Genomic DNA, 14,341 nt, shown 5'->3' with positions numbered 1-14,341 from the left:
GAAGCTTACTATACTCCCACTGGCTTTGACATATACACATGATTCATCTTCGCTTCGTACAAATCCAAACTCTTTGACTTTGTCATCGAAGCAAAGATTCCATCTGTGAGATGCTTGCTTAAGTACATAAATGGACTTCTCAAGCTTACACACTCTATTCGGATGCTTCGGATCCACAAACCCCTTTGGCTGAGCCATGTAAACATCCTCAGCCAACTTTCCATTAAGGAAAGTGGTCTTGACATCCATTTGCCAAATCTCATAATCATGAAATGCGGCAATAGCTAGCATCACTCTAATAGATTTTATCTTCGCAACTGGTGAGAAGGTCTCATCATAGTCAACTCCGGGAGTTTGAGTAAAGCCCTTCGCAACCAATCGCGCTTTATATGTGTGTACCTTTCCATCCACATCGGTCTTCTTCGTGAAGATCCATTTGCACCCAACGGTCTTACGTCCGAGCACATAATCAACCAAATTCCGAACTTGGTTATCATACATGGATTGGATCTCGCTATCCATTGCCTCTTTCCATTTTGCAGACTCCAGGCCTGCCATGGCTTCCTTATAGCTATTAGGTTCATCAAGATTTATTAGTGTACCATCACTAATATACGTGTCCCCTTCGGTAGTAATATGAAAACCATAAAACTGGGGTAGAACTCTAACTCTATCGGAATGTCTAAGAGGTAAGGATTCGTCAATCGGTTCAACCGGAGTTTCCTCCTCGGGTTGAGTGCCAGCGGTAGAGGTTCCTTCATCTATCGACTCTTGAATCTCTTCAAGCTCGATTTGCCTCCCACTATCTCCTTGGCCTATGAGTTCTGGCTCTCGGAAAACTCCTCTCCTCGCAACAAAGACAACATTGTCCTTCGGTCTATAGAAGAGATATCCAAAGGATGTCTGCGGGTAGCCGATGAAAATACATCGCTCACTTCGGGGTTCGAGCTTGTCGTGAGTATCACGTCTTACGAAAGCCTCGCAACCCCAAACCTTGATATGTTCCAACGAGGGAGCTTTCCCTATCCACATCTCTTGAGGTGTTTTGGCAACCTTCTTAGTAGGGACTCGGTTAAGGATATGGGCGGCAGTCTCTAAGGCATACCCCCAAAAAGAGATTGGTAGTGAAGCACGACTCATCATAGAGCGAACCATCTCCAATAAGGTTCGATTACGCCTTTCTGCCACACCATTCAATTGCGGTGTCCTAGGAAGCGTCAATTGCGAAACTATTCCACACTCCTTGAGATAATCGTGGAATTCAAGACTTAGGTACTCTCCTCCTCGATCGGATCGAAGCATCTTGATTTTCCTGCCCAATTGATTCTCCACTTCATTCTTGAACTCTTTGAACCTTTCAAAAGTTTCTGACTTTTGCTTGATTAAATAGATATACCCATATCTACTATAATCATCGGTAAAAGTCACGTAGAAGCGGTTCCCATCCTTCGTGGTTGATCTAAACGGTCCGCATACATCGGTGTGTATTAAGTCCAATAGACCCTCACCCCTTTCACACGTACTCGTGAAGGGTGACTTAGTCATCTTTCCAAGTAAACAAGACTCGCATGTGTCATCTTCCCTAAGGTCGAACAACTCCAACACTCCATCCTTTTCGAGTTGGGCCATGCGTTTCTTGTTGACATGTCCAAGACGACAATGCCACAAGGATGCTCTATCCATACTATTGGAAGAATCTATGTTCAAAACATCATTTCCTAAGTTATCAACAATCATAACAGTTTCATAAATTCCATTACATGGTATAGCTTCAAAGTAAAAGACACCGTTTAGATAAGCCGAAATAGAACCATTCTCATTATTAAAAGAAAATCTAAAGCCTTGTCCATATAAACCATGAAATGAAATGATGTTTCTAGCCATTTCTGACGAACTACAACAATTGTTCAAATCTAAACATAAATTATTCCTCAGCACTAAAGAATACACTCCAATCTTGGTCACAGGCGACGATCTTCTGTTCCCCATGATTAGATTGATCCTTCCTTGCTCCACATCCCTACTTCTTCCTAGTCCCTGCACATTAGAACAAATGTGGTAACCACAACCGGTATCAAGAACCCAAGAAATAGCATGATTAGAATCGTTAGATTTAATTGTATATATATACCTGCGAAAGATGGCTTGATCTTTCCTTCCTTGATAGCTTGCAGGTACTCTGGGCAGCTTCTCTTCCAATGTCCTATCTTGTGGCAGTGGTGGCACTCTGCCTCCTTAGGGTTAGGGCAGGGCTTAGCGGGATCAACTTTGGTCCCACTAGAAGAGGCACCATCTCGGGCTTTAACCTTGCGATAGTTCTTAGACAAAGCCTTCCTCTTCTTTCCCTTTCCTTGTCCAATAGCCAAGACAGGAGCAGCGGGTGGATTGGGAGTTGGTGCAACAGACTTGTCTTTGAAGTTGCTCTCAGCGACCCTCAAGAGACCTTGGAGTTTACTTAGGGTGACCTCCTCTTTGTTCATGTGGTAGGTCATCCTAAATTGATTGTACATCGGAGGCAAAGAGTGAAGCACCATGTCGATCGCCAAGTCTTCCCCAAAGTCAACATTTAACTTGCGAAGGCGGTCGACATACCTTTGCATCTTTTGCAGGTGCACGGTAAGAGATTCTCCATGACCCATCTTAGCAGAAATCATGTTAGTGAAAATCTCATAACGCTCTTGTCTCGTGTTTTGGTGGTATCTCTCCAATAAGTCTTGATGCATTTCGTACGGGTACATGTCCTCGTAGGACTTTTGGAATTCGGAGTTCATGGTGGCTATCATGATGCAATGTACTTTCGTTGCGTCTCGCTCATGAGTTTCAAAAGCGGTAATTTCAGCCGGAGTAGCAATTTTAGGGTTGATTTTCTCGAGCTTCTCATCGAGGACATACTCCTTATCCTCATAGCGAGCAATGGTGCGAATGTATCTTATCCATTCGCTAAAGTTTGTTCCATCGAAGGTGACCTTTTGGCAAAGGCTCATCAACGTGAAAGAACTAGCAGCAACGTTGTTTGCGTTCGACATCTACAAATAGAAAGGACAAGGATAGATTAGAATATGAATCCCTAATTATCACCCAATAAGAAAAATTAGGGCTAGGATCCAACAATAACATTTACGTATGAGAAAAGGGATGCCGTAATCTAACATGCAAATAAATTGAAGGTAAGTGAATGACGATTCACTAATTCTCCACCATAAAACCTAACTATTAGTTCTAAATGTATTGAGAATTCCTAGGTTCGGATGAGATTCATTGAAACTATTCAATGGCATGTTTAAATCTCAATATGCCCCTTTAGTTTGTGACTGGGATACCGAGGATCACAAAGTGGGTGTGAATTACCATGCAAATTCACATGGTGCCTTCATTGTAACGATCACCTATTCGATGTGCCGGTAAACCACACGCGCTCCATCGAACTATGATAAACAATGAATCACCCTTTGCCACCTTTGCTTAGAACCAATTAGTGTGCTGGTAAACCACACACGCTCCACTAACTTCTTAGCAAGGGTGCAAAGTGTAATTTCATGGGATTACATCAATTCACTTTTCCTAAAGTAACTAAGATTGGGAAATTTTAAAATATGTGTAGTTACTTTGTATTACCTATTATACTTTTAATGAGAGGATGAGGTTGCCCTATCCTACCCGTTCGGCTAACGACCCTCCACCGATCAAGCAAGCGGTGGGTGTGAGTGTACACCCATTAAGCGCCATTTTATAGGCCGCAACCTTATACCCACCTTATAGATCGGCTTCGTGAATGAGGCCTACTAACGGTAAGACTAGCATTTTAGTTATATATATATATATATATATATATATATATTAATCTTGTAATATTATATTAGTATAGGGTTGTATTTTAAACATTTTAAAATCTAGGGTTTGAAATTTAAATTGTCTAAATTAAAACTTTTAATTACAAAATATAAATTTCAAAACTTGAGGACAAGTTTTAAACATTTAAAACATGGAGGATCAAATAACAAATAATTTCAATTAACAATTAATTTCCTAATTATCTATATTTGATTTATTCAAGATTTCTTGCAAGATAATTACCAAAATAATCAAAATAATTAATTAATTATCATATAAGGAAATTAAATATTTTATTAGTTGATAAATATCTTTAATTAGATCAAGATAATAGTCATATATATCAAAAAAATGGATTAGGATTGATCTAATATGATTAAGGTAAGTTTCCATAAGATAATCATGAAGAAATCCCGAATCTGGCCATTCCTGACGTTTGGACTCACCGAGTCTGGCCAACTCGCCGAGTCCATGACTCAGAAACACAAAAATCGAATTTTGCAGTTTAGTTTCAGACAATTAAGCAACAATTTAATGAAATCCAAGCTAGGCTCTGATACCACTGATGGGTTTTAGCCATAAGAACTTTCCTATGTGCGCATGCAAAACCCTAATGCTTGGATCTAGGCTTTCTAATTAAACATGCTTTGAATCGAAGACTTCTAATGACTATTTAGGAATAAGAACAATGTTAAAACAGATCTAGAATCATACCTTTGAATTCCTTGTTGATCTTGTTGTCTTGGAGCTTCTAGAGTCACAATTGTCACTCCTCTAATGGCTTACAAACACCAAATAGCAAAGAGGATGATTTGGGAGAGAGGAGAGGGGAGGAAATCGGCCAGGGTTCTCTTACTAGATGAAGTGCTGATTTCCCTTTTCCATAGGGTCTATTTATACTTGTAGACTCCTTACGGGTTACAACCTAAACCCTAATTGGATAATCTTCTCTTAAGGCTATCCAAATCCATTCCTTAGATAAGCAATGGACGATTTGAGCTATCCTTTAGCTTCTAGAATCCGTCCAATCCATATCTATATGGATTTACAGTCTAGAGTTTAACTATCAAACAATTGACAGTTTATACCCTCTTATTTAATTAATCTCTTTAAGTCACCAAATTAATTCCAATTAATTCTATGACTTATATTAATCAAATAATAATAATATATTATTCTTTATATTATTCTCATAATATACTAATAATATTTACTCTCTCTTAATAAATCATCCTATCAAGTTGCTATGGTGAAGGCAACCCAAAAGGACCATGCACAACCGGGTCAATTACTTGCCTAATATAGTTGCAGCCTTAGACACTATTCCAACACTTATAACATATTAATAAATCATAATAACTTCTCTCTCTATTATTTCTCCAGTCAAGTTGCTTTGGTGAAGGCAACCCAAAAGGACCATGCACAATCGGGTCAAGTACTTTACCAAATATGGTTACATGCTTAGACACTAATCCAACAGTCTCCCACTTGGATAAGTCTAGTAACCAAAAATGTAAGTACGACTCAATTAGAAATCGTAGCTCTCAAAGACGTTCTCGAACTATGATCTTATCAGTAACCTGTCCTTCAGATAAGGGATCGTATATTCCTCCATTCTAGATATCGTATAGACACGAGACATGGATTGAAATCATTCTCTCAGTCTATGTGTTGTTTCTCGATTTTCGATTTACAACGACCGACTAATTTGAACAAATCAAATTAGCCCTAGCCCAGCCGAGCATTTACGTTTGTCATCACTAAATCATCGAGGGGCCCACAAATATCGCTTTTATCCCACTCTGGGTAAAAGGAACGGATAAACTTCGACTCAATGCTTGCTTGCACTCACTCACCAAATCACACACAACAATAAGTTTTATAACACCAAGTTACTGGTGTGTTTACATATTATCAATGTGCAACCGATTCGCAAGATACAACTTACACATCTCGGTTTCAAGAATACAAGATATTATCGTCTCACCAATCGCTCGTGATAAAATCCATGAAGCAATCTAGGTGAGCGCGGGTTTAACCCAATGCTCAAAATCATATTCATAAGCACTCATGAACGTTGCAGCAAACCATTGCTATGTCTAATACGCTTTAGACAATCTACAACCAATTCATGACAATCTTCATTCATACTTACTTCCAACGCATGACCGACTGTGGTCCATTTGAATAATTCAATTATTCTTAATAAACTCAATTATTCTGGAAGTCAAAACATGCAAAGTGAAACACAAAAGTAATACTAATCCTATATGGTCCCAAACCCTTGAGTATAAATAAAACACCTTTATTTAATCACCATATTGATTACTCATTATCCATTGTTTAACGTTTCAAATAATCAACTTTATAACTCGAATTATAACCACAATTGTCCCATGCTCCAAGCATGCACACTGGTTTCCTATGGTCTATACTTTTGTGAAATAGATCAAATGAACATATTTTTCAATCATACTCATTTCATAATTCCCAGTTCTTATCATAAGTACAAGAACATCAAATTCTTGCCACTTATAGAATATGTCAAATTCTAATATTTTATGCAATAATCCTCTTGTGAAGTTACGACATAAAATCACAAAGACTCGGCCAACGAAATCACAAGGTACTCTATCAAAATAGTTACAGAACAATTCTATAGATGTGATGTCTCTCACTCAAAGTACATTCCTTGAACATCCTTTTGCATAAAAAAACTTAATCTAGACATAAATTCTTAATTTCCAACTCCCAATTATGGAAACATTTCCATATTTACCATATGACAACTCATTCTTAATAGAATCTTATCTATTCATAATAATGTCGATATGGTCCATTCAATGCCATACTTCCAACTACTCACATGCGACCAATCCTCAGCGAACTTTGGATTGTCCTTTGACAATTGTTTAATTATCATAGTCAAAACCGATTCTTGTACTTTTCCCTCTTAATGCGCTAGACATTTGGAAAATTTTAGAATGGTCAAATATTATAACATTTGCAATCGGTCCTATACCCGAAGCGTATGGGACACGATGCATAATGTCTTACATAAAGATACGATACTCTATCAATCTTCTGCCATAATATTTTATGTGTCACATTCTTACAATTCGATCTATGAAAAGGGACGCCATAAGCATAATCGAAATTTAAGAATTCACTATGTATCTTTTGACAAAATTTATTAAAATTTCTCAATCTAAGCTTTAGATTATGAAACGAAGTACAATATTCTTTCCCTTAATTATAGCAAAACAACTTTTCAACCTTTACGACATTGCAAAGTACAACACTTGTTTTCTATAATTAATATTGCTAACTTGCAATAGTTACCATAATAATCATGCTCCCACTTACATGATGATTATTTCTTTACCAGCATAACACTTATGCTCCCACTAGCTTTGACATGTATTCAGAAATCAGCTGAACTTTAAGAAAAACAATTTCTTAAGTTCATATTTCTAATACTAGATGCTTCGATAAGACTCTATCTGAGCTTCTTAAACTCATACATCTTTACTTGGACAGCTCATATGTATATTTCTAAACGATTCTAGGACTCATATCAATAAGTCTAAGATGTTCAGACCTATTTGCCATTTCCCACAATTCGAACTATGAAGAGGTATGCCGTAATCAAAGTTGAATGTGAGAAACCCAAATCATATAATGCTATCTTCAAAATCTCTCTTAGTGAAAGCGTTTCCTCACAATCATTCTTATGAATGAAAGAAACCTTATGAAACTTAGATTTTGTGGTGTATTCGTTCTTATCCATGTGAATTTGTCATAACCATAATCACAAGATAATGTTAGTGACAAATCCAAACTCTTATGGATAGAACTTGTTCTTCTTAATTTCTTGCCATCAAGGGTCCCACCATTGCTTCCAAGTTATTTAGCAGCTCACCCCTTCATTTCAATGTACTTTCCATTGAACAAGGTGCCTTGCCCCTATACAATCCATTGAGAACTCGTTGAACTCACTTGCATAATTAACTCAATTCGGAATGGCACAGAAACAAAATAGTGTCAACACGATAGGTCGTAAACCTCAAGTCGTGTGGTAGTGATGAATGATAAGGTCTATTCTTGATTTGTTCTTGAAACCTTTCAAGACCATTAAGACTCCCACTGAATCCTTGACATATAAGATTCCCTTGTTAAGAAACATTTTTTGACAAACAAATATTCAAGAGTTAGTGCAGCTTTTATCAAGACAAAACTCTTCACATAATTGGTCCTAGTTGGTCTTTGTCTTATCCAAGACATCACAATTTACCAATTTCAAATGTGTAAGAACAAGAAAATCCCTTTTTCGAAATTTCACATTTGATGAAAGTTATAAACCTTCTTAAGACTTATCACTTAATTCACAATCTTGGAGTATAACTCTAAGACTTGACATTGGAACGAAGTATGATTGACTTCTTGATTTAACCATTTCCACAATTCTCGTCTCCTCTTCTTAGACATATAAATTGTACTAAGAATCACTTAGAGGATCAATTGAGATATGGTTCTTAATCATTAAGTCCTATCACAAAACATAATAAAAGGTACTCTCCCTTCTTCTTATACAGAGAAACTTTTATCTTTCTGCCTACTTGATTCTTCTTATTCGTTCTACTATTGATTGAAACTCTTTTAACCAATCCATAATTATACCTAATCTTATAAGTATAACCATATTCACTAAACTTTAGTAAATCATGACGAATATCTTTGTCACTCATGTGGTGGACTTGATCAACACACAACTTTGTGTACTTGATGTCATAGTCCTTCACTTGACGCTTTGTCAAAGACTAGTCTAAATTTCCCAAATGTGATAGTTTTCATTCATCATGCAATACCTGTTGCATGATTCCAAGTTCCTATCCACTTGAAACTTGGGTGATGAGAAACTCTCCCTATTTGGTAAACTTTTGACACTTCCACAAGTAACCTAATTAAGAATCAAATCCATTTTGCTAATATTAGAAGTACACAAACATCAATTTTTTCATATATGCCATTGTAAGGATAAATAAATAATATAAAACCAAAATTTATTTTATTCATCAAAGCAGCGGAAAACATGTTCTTAAAACGCAAAATTCAAATGAAAAAAACTATGTATTCATATACTCCTAACAAATCTATCATAACTTCCTAAGCTCAAAATCTGATCTTCGAATCCATGCGATCGTAATCCATTTCTTCGTGATCAGACTCATCTTGTTGTTCCATCAACCTTCCTTTCTTTTCTTTGATCCTGCAAAACATGCAAATGTAATCTTATCATATTATGTATAAAGAACAGGAATTTAATGGAGTTAGATGGTGGATTTTGTACCTGAAGCAGAGCCACACTTCTTGACTTTTCCATCTCTTAGACTCTTCAGTTCCTTTGGGCAGCTTCGTATCCATTTCCCTTTCCCTTGGCAGCAGAAACATGTGGCTTCTCCTAGAACATCCACGGAAGCATGGTTGGTTGATTCACTAGACAAATATGCTCCATTACTTCGCCAAATCATTTCTGATTCAGCAGCAATAAGCATGTAAGTTAAGTCAATGAGGGTCGCGTCAATGTCCATCATATAATACTCTCTTATGAACTTATCATATGATTCAGGAAGTGACTGAAGAACCCAGTCCACAGCCACCTTATTGGGGAAAGACGCACCCAACATAATCAAACTATCGATGTGTGATTTCATCCCAAGGACGTGAGTACACACGGGTTTACCATCTTCATGTCGCATTGCCAATAGGGTCTCGGTGATCTTGAACCTTTCAAATCTTCGATCTTGTGGGTCGGGGAGAACAACGGGAGGAGGAGGAGGAAGTGAGATCAAGCTAGTCCACATTGATCCTTCACTTTGGAACAAGCTATCACTTTCAATAGGAAGACCTTTTCCCTGGGATCCGGGAAGACCACGGTTAGAGTCAAACATCTACAAAATGGGAGAAATTTCAAGTTAGTTGATATGAATCCTTAATGAAACACCCAAATGAGACATTAAGGCTAGGATCCAACAACATTATTTACACATTAGAAGAGGGATGTCATTCCAACATGCAAATAATTTGAAGGTAAGTGAATGACGATTCACTAATTCTTCACCATGAAAAACATAAAGGCTTAAGTTTTAAATGTATTAAGAATTCCTATATTTCTTTTGAGATTCATTGAACTATTCAATGGCATGTTTAAATCTCGATATGCCCCTCTTGTTTGTGACTGGGATGCCGAGGATCACAAATTGGGTGTGAATAACCATGCAAATCTACATGGTGCCCTCATTGTTATAGTCACCTATTCGATGTGCCGGTAAACCAGACACGCTCCATCGAACTACGACAAACATTGAGTCACCCTTTGCCACCTTTGCTTAGAACAAATTAGTGTGCCGGTTAACCACACACGCTCCACCAACTTCTTAGCAAGGGTGCAAAGTGTAATTTCATGGGATTGCATCAATTTCACTTTTGCCTAAAGTAACTAGAATTGGGAATTTGTAAAAGCGTTTAGTTACTTTACATAGATAACCTTATAGATCGGCTTCGTCAATGAGGTCTACTAACATTATGACTAGCATTTTAGTTATACATATATAATATTAAACTTTTAATGTTATACATAGTATACGGGTGTATTTTATATTTTTAAAATACTAGGTGGTTTAAATTACACTTTTAATTAACCAATATCATTATGGATTTATTAACTCTCTTTTAATTATACACTTAATTAATTTAATAAAACCATAAGGGTTTAATTTGAACTTTTCAAAATTAGGGTTTTAGAATTTAGACTTTCAAAATTAAACTTTTAATCAACAATTTAAATTCCAAAACTTGAGGCAAGGTTTTGAAACTTTTCAAAACAATTAAGTTTTAATCTCACTTAAAGTTTTTTCGAATTTATGACCTTTAAATTAAAATTTTAAATATTAAAACTCTTGATTTAATAATTATCTTGAATTAGACTATTAATTTTAATTATTAAATCATAAGAGATTATCTAAATCATGAGGATAATTACCATTTATACATTTAAGATATCCTAATCCCTTAAAAATCTTCATAGATTTCGAAAATAAGGGATGGGATATTCCAAAATCCATAATTACCATATTAAACTATTAAAGGATAATTACAAGATATGGGATAATCCAAATCCCTAAAATTTAGGATCTTATCTTGGGGAGGAGGCCAATTTCGAAAATCAAGGGGTTATGACAAACCCTAGATTTCGAAATCTAAAGGTTTAAGGAAAGGATTTGAAAATCTTTTTCAAGCTTTTGCAAATTAGGGTTTGGAAACCCTAATCTCGAAAATCCTAGCCTCCTAGGGTTTATTGGCTATAAACCCTAATATGTCAAGTTCATACAATTGAATAATACTAATTGAAAACAAGTTAACCAATGGCTATGATACCACTGATGGGATTTATACAAACAATCCTATGTGTGCATGCAACCCTAGAATTGGATCTATGTTTTCACTAGATACACAACATTATGAACACATAATAAAAACCTAATGATGATTACTATTATCGAAATTCACCATGAAGATTAGATTACATACCTTTTGTTGTTATATTGTAATAACAACTTAAATCTTCAAACCCTAAGTCTTGAAAGCAAGCACCACAAGTGTGCTGCATACGCCTGAAAGATGCGAACAAACTCCAACCTAGCAACTTGTGCGAAGGTTTCTTCTTAGTCAGTGCCTTCTTCTTGGCAATACCCCTTAACTAATAATCGCACCTTGTTTCGTATCACATTTCCTTATTTGTGTAGCTTGTTACGAAACACCCATTTTAGACCAAGAACAGATGCATCCTTTGGAGTGGGAATAAGTTGCCAGACCTTGTTTCGTTCGAATTCATTGAGCTTTTCCTCCATTGCTTGCACTTAATCAGAATGATCAGGAGCAATTTGAACATTTTTAGGTTCAGTTTTGGAGATAAACGCGTTGAACATGCAATATTCCACTTTAGATAATAATGTTGTCCACTTCGTCTTTTGTTGTGCTCTCGTAAGAACTCCTAAAGACGAATCTCCTATTACTTGGGTTTTTGGATGATCTCTGGTCCATTTAGTCAACAGAGGGTAATTAGGATCATAGGTTAGATCCAATTTAACATTTACATCTTCAATCTCTGACTGCACATCTGAATCATCATTTGCATTTTCATTCTCCCCCTCGAATGATGTCTGATCTTCTTCATTCGGAGTTGAACCCTCCCTCTGGAGTGGTGGTTCTGTGCTGATTTTAGGGGTTTCATTCTCCCCGTGAACAGGTGTATGAGATGAGGAGGATGAAGTGAAACCCTCCCCCTGTGTTGTAGCATTCGCACCTGTTGATTGAGACATAATTACAGGGTCTTTCGGAGTGGGGTGCTCGTGTTCCATATATTTCGCAACATCATCAATAATTTTCTTCAGTTCGTCTTCCTTGTTGTTTGCTGCTTTGGATTCTGAGGAGATTGCCTTTTCTGGCTCATCGAATAAGTTCATGAACTCCTCGTAGAGATTGGAAAGTGGAATTGTAGCTGGATTCGGCTTGGGAAAGATCTCCTTTGAGTGAGTGTCATCCTTCGGATACTTCTTCAAATAATTGTTATCGAATGTGACATAGTATGTTTCTTCTATATTTTTGGACTTTTTGTTGAGAACCCTATATGCCTTAGAAGTCAGATAATACCCCAAGAAAATACCTTCGTCAGCCTTCACATCGAATTTATTCCTTTGTTCCTTTGAGTTAAAGATGAAGCACCTGGAACCAAAGACATGGAAAAACTTGACATTAGTTTTTCTATTATTTATAATCTCATAGGGAGTAATAGAGAATCGCTTATTGAGGATTGACTGATTTTGTGTAAAGCAGACAGTTCCTATAGCATCCGCCCAGAAGTAAAATGGCAGATTCGCAAATGACGGCATGGCTCTCACAACTTCGCACAATGAGCGGTTTCATCTTACCACAAACCCATTCTGTTGAGGAGTATAAGGAGACGAAAAGTTGTGAGTCACTCCTTTCGCAGTTAGAAATTCTTCAAACTCTTGGTTTTTGAGTTCCAAACCGTTGTCACTGCGAATGTTACGAACCAGCTTTGGTAGTTGTATCTCGATCTACTTTATAAAATCCTTGAGCTTGGAGTGGCTTCATATTTCTGCTTAAGAAAATGCAACCCAGGTAAATCTAGAAAAATCATCAACAATTACAAGTATATATCTGTTAGCACCAATGCTTTCAATTGTAGAAGGACCACAAAGGTCTATATACAAAAGTTCAAGTGGTTCTATGATTTTCGTATTCACAACTGCTGGATGACTTTTCCTGCTCTGTTTCCCCATTTCGCAGGCTGCACAAATATGTTCTTTTTTCAAACTTTAAGAGAGGAATTCCTCGCACATGATCACCAAGAACCAGTTTATTGATGTCTTTGAATTTGAGGTGCGAGAGTCTTCGGTGCCACAGCCAGCTATCATATGTAGACGCTTTCGTAAGTAAGCAGATGACAGGCTTCCTTTTTATGGGACTCAAATTGAGTGGATTTATCTCGCCTTTGTGCTTAGACTTTAGGAGCACTGTTTTAGTCTCCTCTTTTATAATCTCAGATCCCTCATCGCCGAACGAAACTTTTAATCCGGTACCAATAACCAACTGCGAAACACTTATGAGGTTGTGTTGTAAGCCTTCCACGTATGCGACCTTGCGATTGGTAAAGTCCCCATGTGTGATCATTCTATAACGCTTTATTTCTCCAAGTGAATTATTTCCAAATTTCACTATTCCACCGTCTTTTAATGCTCGAAATTCTCTCAGCTGTTCCTTCCTTTCTGTCATGTTACGCGAGCAACCACTATCAATGTACCATTCGGAGTCAAACTGCTCGTCACAGATTACCTACAAAAGTCAAAGAGATTAAGGAGCCCAAAGTTGTTTGGGTCCACGTGAGGCTTTCAAAGAAACAGGAAAAGTAATAGCAACATCAACTAAATAAGATCTTTTAACCAAGGTGGTGCTATCTTTCTTTTTAATTTGAAAAATAGTGATCCTATTATCTTTTAAGTTCTTATCCTTTGTGGATATTTTCTTTTGATTTTTGGATCTGTTGCTTGACAACTTTCTTTTCAACTTTCTTTAGGTTAGTTTTGGACCTTTTGAAAGGAACTTTAGGCTCTGAAGCTATCTTTTCTTTTCCCTTAGCGTCTTGCGATGTCTTGCTAGAATTTGAAACACTTTTGTTAGGAAAGAAGTGAGACTTTGTCTTCTCCATAGGTTTCACATGATTCGAAAAATAGGGTTTTTGAAAAACTTTTTGTTTTGAAACATGTGGAGACTGATACTGACTTCGTGGAAAACTCCTAGGTTTCGCATGTGAAGAGACTTTTGCATTTGGATTGGATGATTTTTCTTGATAAATGAAGTTGGGATTTTTGGATCTCCAGAAATGTTTTCTTTCCTTTAGATTTTTGTTATATCTTGCATTCCATTG

The 14,341-nt window shown here is 36.8% G+C and overlaps 1 protein-coding gene across 1 annotated transcript; it reads right to left on the bottom strand.

Moving 5' to 3' along the window:
* Positions 1-11,750: 11,750 nt before the first annotated feature.
* LOC145051045 (uncharacterized) lies at positions 11,751-12,782 on the bottom strand. The gene is made up of 3 exons (XM_078999196.1): positions 12,709-12,782; positions 12,557-12,615; positions 11,751-12,487 (listed from the first exon to the last, which is right to left on the bottom strand). The coding sequence occupies exons 1-3, from the start codon at positions 12,780-12,782 to the stop codon at positions 11,751-11,753; spliced, it is 870 nt and encodes a 289-aa protein (XP_078855322.1).
* Between the last annotated feature and the right edge of the window lie 1,559 nt (positions 12,783-14,341).

Source organism: Lactuca serriola, chromosome 5, assembly GCF_051521515.1.
Source record: "Lactuca serriola cultivar US96UC23 chromosome 5, Lser_US96UC23_V15, whole genome shotgun sequence".
Lineage (NCBI taxonomy): Eukaryota > Viridiplantae > Streptophyta > Magnoliopsida > Asterales > Asteraceae > Lactuca > Lactuca serriola.
The sequence above is the reverse complement of the archived record's forward strand: the minus strand, read 5'-3'. Positions and strand labels throughout refer to the sequence as shown.

Coding starts and splice junctions, on each gene's coding strand:
- LOC145051045 (XM_078999196.1), bottom strand. CDS start 12,782: ATGCCGTCATTTGCGAATCTGCCATTTTACTTCTGGGCGGATGCTATA. Junction 12,616..12,708: donor GTCTGCTTTACACAAAATCA/GTCAATCCTCAA, acceptor CTTTGGTTCCAG/GTGCTTCATCTTTAACTCAA. Junction 12,488..12,556: donor CGATGTGAAGGCTGACGAAG/GTATTTTCTTGG, acceptor CCAAAAATATAG/AAGAAACATACTATGTCACA.